At 34.9% G+C, this 14,365-nt stretch overlaps 1 protein-coding gene across 2 annotated transcripts in view; it reads right to left on the bottom strand.

Moving 5' to 3' along the window:
* The window catches only part of Si (sucrase-isomaltase), a 91,182-nt gene that overhangs the window by 56,893 nt on the left and 19,924 nt on the right, over nucleotides 1–14,365 (bottom strand). The window contains exons 10-18 of one of the 2 annotated variants that reach the window (XM_042678869.1): nucleotides 14,070–14,201; nucleotides 13,861–13,980; nucleotides 12,245–12,358; nucleotides 9,678–9,762; nucleotides 8,187–8,304; nucleotides 6,468–6,639; nucleotides 4,341–4,457; nucleotides 1,413–1,567; nucleotides 192–280 (exon numbers count right to left, since the gene is read on the bottom strand). In XM_042678869.1, the coding sequence (XP_042534803.1) occupies nucleotides 192–280; nucleotides 1,413–1,567; nucleotides 4,341–4,457; nucleotides 6,468–6,639; nucleotides 8,187–8,304; nucleotides 9,678–9,762; nucleotides 12,245–12,358; nucleotides 13,861–13,980; nucleotides 14,070–14,201 (1,102 nt within the window). The remainder of the gene's footprint in view (nucleotides 1–191; nucleotides 281–1,412; nucleotides 1,568–4,340; nucleotides 4,458–6,467; nucleotides 6,640–8,186; nucleotides 8,305–9,677; nucleotides 9,763–12,244; nucleotides 12,359–13,860; nucleotides 13,981–14,069; nucleotides 14,202–14,365) is intronic. The other variant, XM_042678868.1, reaches the window with a different exon arrangement.

Raw genomic sequence — 14,365 nt, 5'->3', positions numbered from 1 at the left:
CTGGTAAGCCAAGATTTATTGACTAGTTTCATAATAATTTTAATGTCTTCTGTAAGTCACAAAGCAATGAGACATCCATCTACTTGAAATGATCCATTTAGCACTAAGTATTATCTAATGCTTTGTCATTAAATATGGATTTGGGCATATAAAATTCCCTTTAAGAGATAAATTTGGTAAATTTCTAAGACATACCTGCTTCAAAACAGGAGTAATGAGTAACGCTGGGCCCCACAGAAACTCAAGGTCCTCAACCCAGCTGTTCATGTCGTTATAAAACCTAGCAAAAGTAACAGCATTTACCATGTGACAATGCATGTTGTTTATACCCAAATTACTTATTTGGTTTATCTTTTCAATATTTTCAGAAAACTAAGAGTTAATTTGACTTAGCATATCATTTACAATCAATACTTCCTACACCTGTCATGATTCATCAGAGTCCATTCAGGAGGAGGGACATGTGGAGAGGAAGACAGGGCGGAAGGAGAAAGGAGGGCATGAATTCTCCTCTATCTGCATGGGTGACCTGGCTACTGGTAATCTCTCATTAACATGTTTACTTTTCTCCTGTAGAACACTTCCACATCACAAATTTTTCAAAATCTACTTCCTTCCTTTTAAACCTTTTCATTGTAAAAGTCCAGTTTAATATGGTTTTAAATATATTTTTTTCAGTAATTTCTTGAGCCCAATTTTGAATCTGATACTTACAAAGATAAAGACAACTCATCTTTTCCTGAAACTATCTTCAATACACTCTTGGTCTCTATTGGTTTCACATTTAGTATTTAAATTTCCATCTATTTACATGATTTTACAACTATACATGATGTATAGTTGTAAGTTTTAATAACCCTAGGTTTACTCTTTCTCACTGATATAATTTCCCTAACACATATTGTAAATTTTGTTCAATTCTCACATACTTTTTTCACCTACAAAATCATGCTTCATAAATCATTTTATACATTTTAATTCTATTTTTACATTTAAAGAAATCAGTCTAAATCTACCTGATACCTTGATTTATTGCTATTCATGTTTATTACCTTCTGAATGTTCTTTAAAAATACATTGAAACAAGAAGTCTTGTTCCTTTTTGCTGTTTTTGTTTCATTTCCTTTTTTGTTCTGCTTGTTTATGTCATTGGGAGGATAAGGCGGGGCACAGAAATGGAGGGACAAAGGGTGAACAAATGCAACAGTGTTTCTCACTAGATACTATGTTGAAAAGGAACTATACAACTGGTGGTGGGAATGAGAGGGGAAAATTGGGAGAGAGGGAAATGTCCCAAAAGAATTGTACTCATCATCTGACTTATGTAACTGTAACCCCTCTGTCTATCACCTTTTTAACAATAAAACAATTTTTAAGGAAAAATATATGGAAATTTTATCCATAGTACTTACTCATGAAGAACTGGCCTAGCGACTGTTTCTCCAAACATATGCGCTCTATAGAAGAGAGTGTAGAGGAACGGCAGCAGAGTGTAGCGAATCCTGAGGTAGTGCCTTGAAGTTCTGACTAGAAGCGAGTCTTGTCCAAAAACTGCAGGATCTTGTTCCTGAGGACAAAAAGGGAAAATAAAATAACATGAAATAAAATGATATGAAATAATAAAATGAAAATGGAAACTAAAACATGTTAAGTCTCTCCTTAAAAAAACAAAACAAAACATGTGTGTGTGTGTGTGTGTGTGTGTGTGTAAAATTCTGTAGATAAAACTTAAAACTATCCCCATTTTACCTTTAAAGTATCTGAATAAAATTTACCCTTGTTTTAATTACTTTCGTTCATAAGTATGCACTTCCCATTTAAATACACAAGTAGGAGAGATGAAAATCACAAAAATGATTTGCTTGTTTTTTTCACCTGCCTAACATGAATACAATGAATAATCTTGGCTTCATTATTTTTTGGTAATGTTTCATGGGTGGTTAAACTTCGTGGTAGCTAGCAGTGAAGATGCAGGATCCTCCAGAACCGGGTTTCCATATGCTAAAGAAGACTTGTGCAAGCAAGGGCTTGAAATATCCAAGCCTAAGGTCTGCTGTCTGGCGCCTTCTATTCCCGCTAAAATAAATTCAGGGAGGGGGCTAACCCAGGAATTGGGGGGGGGGAGGACTAGGGTGCAGAAGGAGGGGGAGCAGAGCCCAGAGCAGTGAGGGTAGCTGGGGAGGAACTGAGGGAGGGAGCATTCACTCCTCTTGAGACCAGTAGAGGTACCCACACCTTGGCTCTTCTGCTTAGCTCTCCTGTTGGTCATGAAATTGCCTGAGGGCCTCATGAATTGGCCTCCAGATCCACTTTGGTTACTGCCCTGAATCTCTGCTTCTGCGGCGTGCTATTTCCAGTCATTGGATAACCACAACAAAGCAGGCAGTCTAGAACTTTCTCTGGAGATACAGGGTTTTCCCAGCTTGACCCCATTCGCTAAAAACTGCCCCCCACCCCGCCCCGCAATGGCCCAGACTGAAGCTTTGCTAGAACTGAGCCCCAGGCTGTCATTTTCCCTGCCACACCTTTCCCTGCCCTATCAGCTTCGCCAGCCAGAGACCTGAATTTTGATTTGATGAACACGTGTACACACACACACACACACACACACACACACACACACACACACACATACATACTTTTACAAGCCTTCTCTTTTTTTGTGTGTTTGTTTTCCATAAGAACTTCATCAAGAAATCCCCACCCTGTTGACTTCTTGTCAAGGTTTTGGAGAAAGCAAACACAGACAGAATACAATGTAACAGGTGTAACAGGTTGTTTTATAGATAAAGAATGCTTATTTGATGGCTCAAGGAGGTATTACTTTTGTCCTGTTCAATTCTCTTACAGCATGACCTGTTCAGCTGGCCCTTCTTCATAAGAACGGAGGTTTTGTTCACAACCAGTATGCGAATACTAAGTCATTTATTTTATATATATATATTATATATATATAATATATATTGTATATATTATATATATGTATATATTTGTGGTACCCATCCTGGGATGTAAATTCAGGGACTACGCACTGTCCCTGAGCTTCTTTAACTTAAGGCTAGCTTGTTCCACTACTTGAGCCAGAGCTCTACTTCCAACTTTTTGGTAGTTTATTGGAGATAAGAGTTTCATGGATTTCCTGTAAGGGCTAACTTCAAACTGTGATCCCCAGATCAGCCTTCTCAATAACTAAGTAGTTCTAGTCAGACATCACCATTCCCTTTTAGAAATATGCCTGCTGTTGTTTACACCGGATGATTTCAGGGCTGGCAGAATAACTACATTTCCTTGTGTCCCATTCCTTACCAGCTCAGAGTTAGGGTTTAAGGGCATCCATTTTGTTGTGTATTGGTCTGTTGATTCCAGTTTTATTATAGAAAGATTCTGGAGTCAAAGCCCTTTTTTTGTTTTGTTTTTAATTTGAAGCTTTTCTTTCATTACACAAGACAAGGAAAAGCCTTGATATCATATTACATTTTCTTTTTCTGAAAGAAGAGTTACCTGGAATTTGCATTATTAGAATCTAAGAATACATATATGTATACATATATACACACATATATATGCATATATGTATTCTTAGATATGTTATTAGATATATCTACATATTATTAGATATATATTCTTATATGTATATATTCTTATATATGAAAGGGAGGATTTTTATTATTTTTAAAATTTTTATTTTATAGAAAAGATGCTATACAGATGGGTTACAGTTATATGCGAAAAAATGAGTACATTTCTTGTTGAGCATTGTTACTTCCTCCTTGGTTTTTCTCCAACTATCCCTTCCCTCCCCCTCCTCCCTCCCCCCATCCCAGAATTCTATTCCCCCAGAATGACACCGGCCCATTTGTTAGGAAACAGAAACACAAAAAAAATCACATTAAGTGGAATAAGTAAAGTGTAAGTCCATGGTTTCCCTTATTTGGAATAATTAGTATATATCTAGGATCATCTTATCAGATGAGCAGAAAAGCTCAAAATGGATCTATCTATCTATCTATCTATCTATCTATCTATCTATCTATCTATCTATCTATCTATCTATCTATCTATCTATCTATCTATCTATCTATCCATATCACCAAATAAGATGATGCTAAGTGAAATGAACCCTAAGGTATGGACACAGAGGTTTTTCTTTGTTGCTATTGTTTGTAATGTACTATGTGATTGTTTTTGTTTCTTTTGTATATAAATAGAGGTTTTCTAACTATGCATTACAAATTTTGCTATAAACTTTCAGATAATATGACTTGTGGACATATGTTAAAGTACGATCTTAAGATCTGATAGTGCTTCACTGCAAACCCCCTGACACGTGAGTCACTCACCGCATATCCATCAGCATTATGGTTCCTAGAAAACGGATAAAAGGCACCAAGTTGCATCCATCTTCTGCACAGCTCCTCAGTGGTGTTAGCTATAAACCCGCAGATGTCTGCACCCACCTGGATAACAAACACACCGTGGGTTCAGTGCTCAGATTCAAAGCATCAATGTGATGACCTATTGGCCTATGTAATAGACATGATTTATAAAATGGAAAATATTTGTTTTACCATCTTTCAATATTTCTCCACAAACTAGTGTTTTTTCCCCTTGTTTTGTACAATCTTTTTTAAGACAGTGTCTCAGAGTATACCCCAGGATGGCCTGCAAATTCACAATCCTCCTGACTCTATATCCCTAGTACTGAGATCTATGTAGACAGCGTTACACATGGCCATGTGCTTTCCTTCTTTGTCATTTTATATGTTTTCTTAATTTGTGTGTATTTTTACACATTTTCACTTATAAAATAATAATGAAAATCCTTGTGTAAAGATGCAATTATTGCATTAAAAGTATCTTGCTGAAGAAAAAACAAGTATCTCGCCTTTAAATCCAAAATGTCCCTCTTTGATTTTTTCCAATTAAAAGATGTACTATTATGGGAGCAAAGTAAGAACAAAAGACCATGTATTTATGTGTAGCTCACAAAGAAAAAATAGTAATCCAAGGTAAATTGATTTTCACCCAATAGATGCTCCCAGATACCAGAAAGTACTATCTTAAATTTAGTATTTATGATTATCAGTATTTCTTTGTTTCTTTATATCTATGTATTCATCCATAACAAGATATAATTTAACATGTGTTTTGCTTTTTAATGCTCCTCAGTTGATGAAATTCAGTATGTCTTAGAGATTTTGTTTCTGTTTTGCTTACTTTTTTGTTTTGTTAATTTTATTTTATTAGTCTCCTTTAAATACTAATACAACAAACCACAGAACTCTGATACTAAAGAAAAGTACTAACATGACAATAAAACAGCATAAGGTTATTTTTATTATTGCTATAGAGTTTATTTATTACTCATATATGATGTGGCAATGTCTTTTAAAGTTCTGAATACAAGGTGTATTCACCAGTTACTTTTGTTTAGTTTGTATGTCATGTGGTGTACTTTACATTTATTTACATAGTAGAATAAGTGAATTGGTATAATTTTCCTAATATACTTTATACATTTGTCTTACATAGTGGCTTTCTGTAGTCTTGAATATCAACAGGGTATGATTCACTTTTAAAATTGATTTTTAAATGTCATGTTTAATAAAAAATCTTGTCTACTTTGAAATTTCAAATATTCTTCCATCATTTGTGTGCATGTGTGTGTGTGTGTGTGTGTGTGTGTGTGTGTGTGTGTGTGTGTTTGTGCAGGACCCTGGGACTTGCATGGTGGCCTGAGTGCTGTCCCTGAGCTTTTGTGCTAGCACTTCACTACTTTAGCCACACCTCCATTTCACACATTTCTCTTTCTTGTGATTAATTGGAGATAAGAGTCTCTCATGAACTTTCCTGCTAGGATGCTCTTTGAAAGATCTCAGCCTTCCCTATTACAAGTGCGAGTCACTGGCAACCAGCTTCTATCATTGTTTTTTTATCTTGTTCTAAAATACACATAGCATTATTCACTGACACTAATCTGATAATAGAGCATCTTATGTATATTTAGAGTTTTGACATTTACATTGTTATCAGTGTAGTCTTATCTTGGGCTTTATTTTTCTCATGTAAACATTTTTTATATTCTTTCTACATAATAATCCCCTTTTTAGACTGGTTGCATTGGATTATAATTTCACTTGGTCATTCAAATGTCAGAAGTACCATCCACATTGTTATTTATCTCATACATTCATTAAGGACACGGTTTGACGGTTTCTTTGATCGTATGCTGTTGAATCCTTTTAAATAAATGTCATAAATATGACACTGACAATTCAATGCATAAGGCTCTGGCTTGATCCCTTTCACTTCCGCCCCCCCCAAAAAAAACCCTAAATAAATAACATAAAAAAGAAAGCAAACAGAATGCAATTTGGTGCCTTGCTAGGCTTGAGGTTCGGAGCCTGGGTATGAAGGAGAACGCATACACGTTCTTGCACACGCTCCTGTGAATAGGATCATCTTACCAGAGGCATTCCGAACAAACCGAACTCCAGCATGCCAGTGATGGACCACTCCATCTGTTCCCATGAGGCGGTGTTGTCGCCCAGCCAATGTGCAGCATACCGCCCGGTGCCCGCAAATGTGGAGCGGGTGAGGATGAAGCCTCTTTGATTCGGAAATACCTTTGCTATAGCTCTAAAAGAGAGACCAAGGTAGCAAAGAATTAAAGTAGACACTTCGTTTATTTAAATGTTCTCATTTCAAATGGTCATTCACTGTTCCTAGAGACATCACATCATGTATAACTTTGGTCGGAATTTTTCTTTTTTCTTTCTTTCTTAACTACCTATACTCAGATAGGTGCAAATAGTAAATCTTCTTTTGCATGTCAGAACACATGGTTGAGTATGATGTTTGGGTGCATGCAAGAAGGAATATGATTCCCACAGTAGTTGGCAATTTAGAGATTTGTTAACTCATACAGGTTGGCTCTGAGAATAAAGCTGATGTAAAAGCTAAAACAAAAACAAAAACAAAAAAAATCCTGTACTCACTTTTTTCAATACATACTGATCAATCAAGATAAATAACATAGAAAACTTTCACTCATCTTCTGTCAATTTGAAACCAACACACTATTTACTCAATATGTGCATGGAAACACATGCTATAAATGTACTAAATCCTTCTACATATGTATAATTTATCATATATATTTAAACCCCTAGGTTTATGTGGCGCACATGCAAAACATAGCTTAATTTCTGTTTACAAATATTTGCAAGCAAGGATAAAAAAATCTGGCATGTTCTTCAAGCATTTTAATCATTTTTACTATCCAAATGACCTAGCATCTCTCATCTGATCACTACTGCAACCTGACTCTTAATAATTTTCCATGATGAGAAAGAAATTAGGATGATGTAAAATTTATTTCAGTATTTAACGCCAACCCGATTATCTCACTAAATATCTGCTATGACAGTATGTATGTACAAATGGCTTCTACATTTTACAATCTGCATCACATTGAAATATATATACTTGTTTAACTTTTCTAAAAATGCAATATATTTGAAGTAAATCTCTGGTTTTATTTTTTTAAGAAAAAACAACACTAGAAAGATAAGGTACAAGATGTTTTGATATCATGGTGTATTTTTATATAAATATCTCTAAGCCATTGTATGAAAAGTGGAGGAAGTTAATGCAGCATGTTAATTTATAAGTATAATGCATGTTGATCAGGTTAGCACCAGAAAAGCATGTGGCCAAGTAATGAGTGGTTTTTAATTATGAGAAAATATTAATACATTGAGATCTGGATTTTTTTAACTATTACACTATACAAACTAAGAAAATGCAGGATAAATAACATTCAATTAATCTAGGATACTCCTCTTTTTTCTGTATTCCTTTTTATATACAGGTAGCTCGTGGTATTATAAAATCACGTAGTGTTCCAGTAATTTGAAAATGCACTTAATACACATATATGTATATACAAATGCATATATCACACATGCACACACACATATATATATATCATATATGCACACACATATATGCAAGAACTACACATACCATGTAACTCTGGATAACTGAATTCAGAATTCATAGATCTTACTCACATTTGGAAAGCCATCACATTTGTTTTGCTGTTTTCCAGCTCTAGGAATGGGTCATCCTAATCTACTCTAGATGATGACTGTGCACAGGCCTCTGCACGGAACCGTACTCACTTCTCAGTGGCAATGGACATGCTGTACCCGTAGAGGCTGTGCACATTGTACTGCATCCCCCAGTTCTGCACTGCATCCATGCAAAGGGTCTTGGAATACATGAGTCTGTCAAGAATACCTTAGAAAGAAGACATTGGGGAGAATTCTTTACACTCAGCCTTTTCAGTCTTCACATTGCTTTTTTTTTAAAAAAAAAATGTACTATGTGATATTGTGCTTCATCAAAGGGTAATGAAAAATACAAATAGTTAAAATGATACAGAATTAAGTATCACTTTATCTCATGTCATCATGACGGGAGAAATGATTCACAAGAAGAGGCAAGTAGTCGGTTTGATTAAATGAAGCAAATGCACGTGTGAAATACCATGGTGAAGTCTCTTTTTGAACAATTAACAATGACTTTTAAAAAGGAGTGTTGAGCCAGCTACTCAAGAGGCTGAGATCTGAAGATCAAGCTTTTAAGCCAGACCGGAGAGGAAAGTCTGTGAAACTCTTACTTCCAATTCGCCACCAAAAAATCGGAAGTGGAGCTGATCCTCAAATGGTAGAGCACGAGCCTTGGGCAAGACATCCAGAGACAGAGCCCAGGCCCTGAGCTCAAACCCCAGGACTAGCACAAAATAAATCAATATTAAGAAAGTAAACTATGTCCTACTGACATATAGGTAAAATTGAGAGGAGGATGGAGAGCTGAGAGGCAGAGGAAGAGAAATATAATCAGAACAATTTATATACATACGTGAACACTGAACAAAGAATCTTGATAAAATTAGTTTGGGAAAAATGAATGGGGGACAGGCAGAAGGTGAAGGAAAAGAATCTTTACAAAGTACACTGTATGCATATATAAGGACGTGTCAAAGTGGACACCCATTCTATAACTAAATGATGCTAGTAAATCGCTTTTCCATTATATTATTAAGTATTAGTTATAGTTCCAAATTTTAATAATTAAAATGCATGGGAAAATATTATTTAACAGGCATATAAAATATATGTCTATATTTTGCCAATAGAAACATTGTGAAGCTTTATTTCCTTCTTTCTTTCTTTCTTTCTGTCTTTCTGTCTTTCTTTCTTTCTGTCTTTCTTTTTGTCATGTGAGGCTTGAACTCTGGGTCTGTCTGGGCGCTGTCCCTCAGCTCTTCAGCTCAAGGCTAGTGCTCTACCACTTGAGCCACAGCACTACTTCCGCTTTTCTGGTGGTTTATTGGAAATAAGAGTTTCACGGACTTTCCTGCCTGGGCTAGCTTTGAACTTAGAACCTCAGATCTCAGCCTCCTGAGTAGGTAGGATTATAGGCGTGAGTCACTGGCACCAGGTTGTATATTATTGAAAGATAATCTTAGCAAATATTTTAGGTAAAAGAAAAGTATTTTAAGAAATTACGCGGATGTTTTTAATTTAGAAATACATATATTATAATTTAAAAGTTAACATGACACCATCTTTAATTCAGAGTAAAATAGATAAGAAAATAGGATTTACCAGGAATAAAAGGTGGATAATTCCATTTGTTGTCACCACAACCTTTCAGTGAACCTTGAATAAAACTGGAAACTTCATTCATGTCCTAAATGTGTATAAAAGGAAGAGAAACAGATTATTAAATAATTGTAAAGTATAAAGATAAATCACATTGTTGTCTAAGAATATTTTATATAAAGCAATTTTTTCTTCTACAAGAATATAAGCTGCAAACCAAAACCAGATTTTTAAACACCAAAAATGCATTTCATTTTGCTCATTTCAATTGTTCATGTCACTGTGGATCTATCTTCCACATCTGTTCCTTCAGCTTGTTCTGCTGTGGCTGCCATTTATCTTTTTCCAGAGATGTACTAGGCATCTTATACCAGAGTATTTTAATAACCTACATCTCCTAAAATCTCAGAAGACAAGGAAAGCTGGGGCAGACCGCCATTTAATATTTTAATTAAAATAGTAATCCCCCATGGGTGTAAGTAATGCCAGGTGAGCTTAATCACATTCTGAGAATTGTCAACAGCCATCTGTGGAGACAGAGCAGTTGGGCATTGGATTCATCGATTTTTTCTAATTTTTTTTGACAAAGCCTCGATCTTTTCTCTACATACTAGCAATAGAAGTATAATCAGTTAACGGAAGCCTTGTGCTTATTATCTACTCTGCTCACTACTTTGTAGGATTTCCAGAAATAATGGAATGTTATTTTCCACATCTCTACTAAATTGTCTTTGAAGTCTCCCTTAAATATCACTTGCTTTTGAACGTGGTACATGAGTAAGATTGCACATCTCTACTAAGGATCTCTGAATTATTCATATGAATATGCAAACTGTAGAAAGCAACATCATAGGGGATTAAATGAGGTGCTCAAGGGAGATTTCTCAAAGTGATGCAAAAGGTAAATATCTCCCAATTCTGTTCTAAATAGTTCTAATAGCATGAGGAAACTCACACTTGTTTTAAAGTTCAAGAATAATTGAAGAGTCTTTGGGTTATTTCTTTGACATTTATATCTATTGCTCTGTTCTATTGCACTTGAGTTTCCCATCAAAAACAAAGTTTACATAAAATTTAATTAAAGCAATAATTTAAGAGCAAGAATGAAAGTAAAGTTTTAAATTACTGTACGTTTTTACTGCTTTTCCTGTGTGCATGTGATCACCCCTATTTTAAATTAAAAAAAACTAAAGAATTTCCATCTTTATCTTATTGATACCTCCATAGAATTCCTGAAAGCATTGCTATCATTTTACTCATTTTTATCAAAATGTATCACTTTCCCATATTTGTATATTACAGATGGTACATTAATAAGTATTAAATTGTATATTAATTACATAAATGAATTAATATTAAAAGTGATGACCACTTTAAAACAAAGAAATAGTATGAACCTAACCAGTCAAATAGAATTCAGCAAGGTTATATACATTTTTTTAATCCTGATTTTCACTCTGTTTTCAATTTTATTTTTTCTAAACTTACTCAGATTTTAGGGTCATAATCACCATAACCAGGGGCAGTAAATTTTTCCCCATCGTTCATTAAGTTTTGTTCCAGAAACCTAGAAACTAGCTATCATTCGTTCTAGACATAAACGTTCATCCAGAGAAACTGCCAAACTATTCTTTCATTTTAGCAATTGTTTAAACAGTCCAGGGTTTTGATAGTCACGTTTATTATTTTTTTGAGATAAAATACAAGTAAATGTCAATCATGATTTGTTCTATTCCACAGACTACTCAAAAGTTCCTTCCTTCCTTCCTTCCTTCCTTCCCTCTTTCTTTCTTTTTCTTTCTTTTTTTCTTTCTTTCTTTCTTCCTTTCTTTCGTTCTTTCATTCTTTCTTTCTTTCTTTCTTCCTCTCTGTCAGTTGCAAGGCTTGAACTCAGTGCTCTACCACTTTCAGCCACATTGGCACTTCTGATTTTTGAGGGGTTCATTGGAGGTAAGAGTCTCATGGGGATTTTTCTGCCCCAGCTGGCTTCAAACCACGATCCTCAGATCTCAGCCTCCTAAGAAGCTAGAATTACCACTGGAGCCAGTAAAAGTACATTTCTTAAATGAGGTGACCTCCACAGGTGTTGACATTTTGTTTTGCTAACGTAGACTCTCATAAAGGTTTTCTTGGAATCACACTTCCATAGTCTTGTCCCCAAATCCCATTAATTGTTCTTTCATAGAAGTCTCTAATCTTGAAAAATTTCCATGTTACTTACAAAAGTAAAATCTGTACCAAGAAATATATTACTAGAGAAGAAAAAATATTTTAAATATTTTGTCTTTTTCCCCTTCTATCCCGTGCCTGTCACAGTATTTCTTGTATTATTCTAGAAAACCAACCCAAGAGCTTGAAATTGTATGTTGCATGCATTTGGAAAGTACTCATGATCAATGCTTCAATGAATAAGCCATTCTGTTTTCATTATCCAATGGGATAGCTGCTTACAGAGTTGACATTGATTAAGATGTACTGTATTAAAAAAAAAACTGATTCATTGAGTAGAAAGCGCTTGGTACAATTACTTTAAGATAATATTAAAAATTAAAGATAAAATAGCTACTTACAATCCAAAGTCCATCATATTTCACTTGTTTATAGAATTCATTGCACTCATTTACCCACCAATCAATGCAGTCTGGATTGGTGAAATCGGGGTATACTGTTAATCCTGGCCATACCTGGATGAGAGGATTAATCACATGTATACATAGATTAAATAAAATATTAAGGAAGAGGAGCTCAAAAAACATTAAAGTTATGATATTGTCCTTTTGCAGTGAAGTGCACATTTACTCAGAATAATATAAAGCAATATTAATTCATTTCTGAAGGCATTGCTTCCAAAAATTCAAGGAAAAATACTCATTTTCTTTTCTGTCTTGTCAGTGAACATGGCTATAATACTTCATATGTATTAGCACTCATTGAAGCATTTTTATGATCATTAACAATTTTCATTAGCAATTCAAGAGATGAGAAATATTTGTCATTTTTATATACAATGGAGGTACCAATTGATTCTACCCTACAGATAGGAAAAGGTACACACTTGCACTTTCTTTGCTTGCTTGCTTTCCTGCCAATGCAGCTGGTGCTTTACCTCTTGAACCACACCTCCATGCTTTTTTCATGTAATTTTACAGGAATCTCACTAAGCTTTCTGACTATGCTGGCCTCAGATATTCTCTAGATCTTAGCCTCTTGAGTCACTGTGATTACAAGCATGAGTCACCCAACCCCTAAATATGTAGTTTAAAATAGATATTTTCTTTTCCTAGTCTAGCCTTTTTTTTTTTTTTTTGTCAGTTGTGGGGCTTGAACTCTGGGCCGGGGTGCTGTCCATGTAGGCGTTGTCCCTACACTCTTCAGCTCAAGGCTAGCGCTCTACCACTTGAGCTACAGTGCCACTTCTGGTTTTCTAGTGGTTTATTGGAGATCAGAGTCTCACTGACTTTTCTGCCATGGTTGGCTTTGAACCATGATCCTCAGATCTCAACCTCCTAAGTAGCTAGGATTATAGGCATGAGCCACTGGCGCCTGGCTCTAGCCATTTTTATTAAATCACAGAAGTGGAATTAGTACCTCAAAGGTGCTTATATATTACTTTTGTCTTTGATGTATCTTACAAAGTTACCACCAGTAGAATAGTTATTCTAGCTAAAAATATGCACTGGAGAGGTCAATACTCCTCACATTCTTTCTTATTTTCTCTATAATCTCAGGAAACCTACCAAGCAATAAGTAAGGAAACAGCTCACTGCTCTGTATTTTAGTACTTTTTACAAGGAATTTTAATATTAACTATCATTATTTAATTTTATTATCTGTTCTAAGTGTAACTATTAAAACTCGGTGCCTAACATATAGATACTCAATTTACATTGGCAAATATTTAGCATTGAATGTCTGCCTAGATCTCTCAGAATGTTTGTGAGATTATAAATTATGTATCATAACTTATTAGCTTTCATTTATTTTATACATTGTCAAATGATGTGCCCGTTTGCTTTACTGCATAACTAAAGGAATTAAATAATGCTTATCTAAAATTCAAATATTAAATCTAAGGCTGAAAGAAACACAGATACACTCTTATGAACATACGTCCCAAAGGTTTGTTGGTGCAGAGTAAAAAAAAAAAAAAATGAGCTGTACAATTTTAAATAGTATCAGAATTTACCTCTCCAATAAGTGGAGTTACCCCATCGGACTCATTTACCCACACGTGTTTTGCATTTCCTCTATCATAGGACTCATATGAGGCTCCATTGGCACGCTTATTTATAGAAATTGCAGGGTCCTACAAACAGAGAAAAAGAAACGATGAACCACCCGTTACTTCCAAAATTCACGAATGTTGAATATATTTAACACATGATTCATCATTACCAAGATGATAACGTATTTCTGTCCATGGGCATGCAAATCTTCAACGAACTCGGGGAGCCCTTTAAATGTAACTTCATCGTATGTGAAGTCCTTCTTGTCTTCCATATAGTCAATGTCAGTGACTTGTGTGTCCTGAAAATGACCACAACATATTGCCATAAGGAATCAAAGCATTTTCTTTCTGTTTTTAACTAAAATGAGCTTCTACTGTAAATTTAATGACTGGAAAAAAAATTTAAAACTTAATTTGGGAGCCAATGGTTCATAGTGTTCATCCTAATTACCGCAGAAGCAAG

The sequence above is a fragment of the Dipodomys spectabilis genome, unplaced genomic scaffold, assembly GCF_019054845.1.
Source record: "Dipodomys spectabilis isolate Male_0828 unplaced genomic scaffold, ASM1905484v1 ptg000050l, whole genome shotgun sequence".
NCBI classification, from domain to species: Eukaryota; Metazoa; Chordata; class Mammalia; order Rodentia; family Heteromyidae; genus Dipodomys; species Dipodomys spectabilis.
The sequence above is the reverse complement of the archived record's forward strand: the minus strand, read 5'-3'. Positions and strand labels throughout refer to the sequence as shown.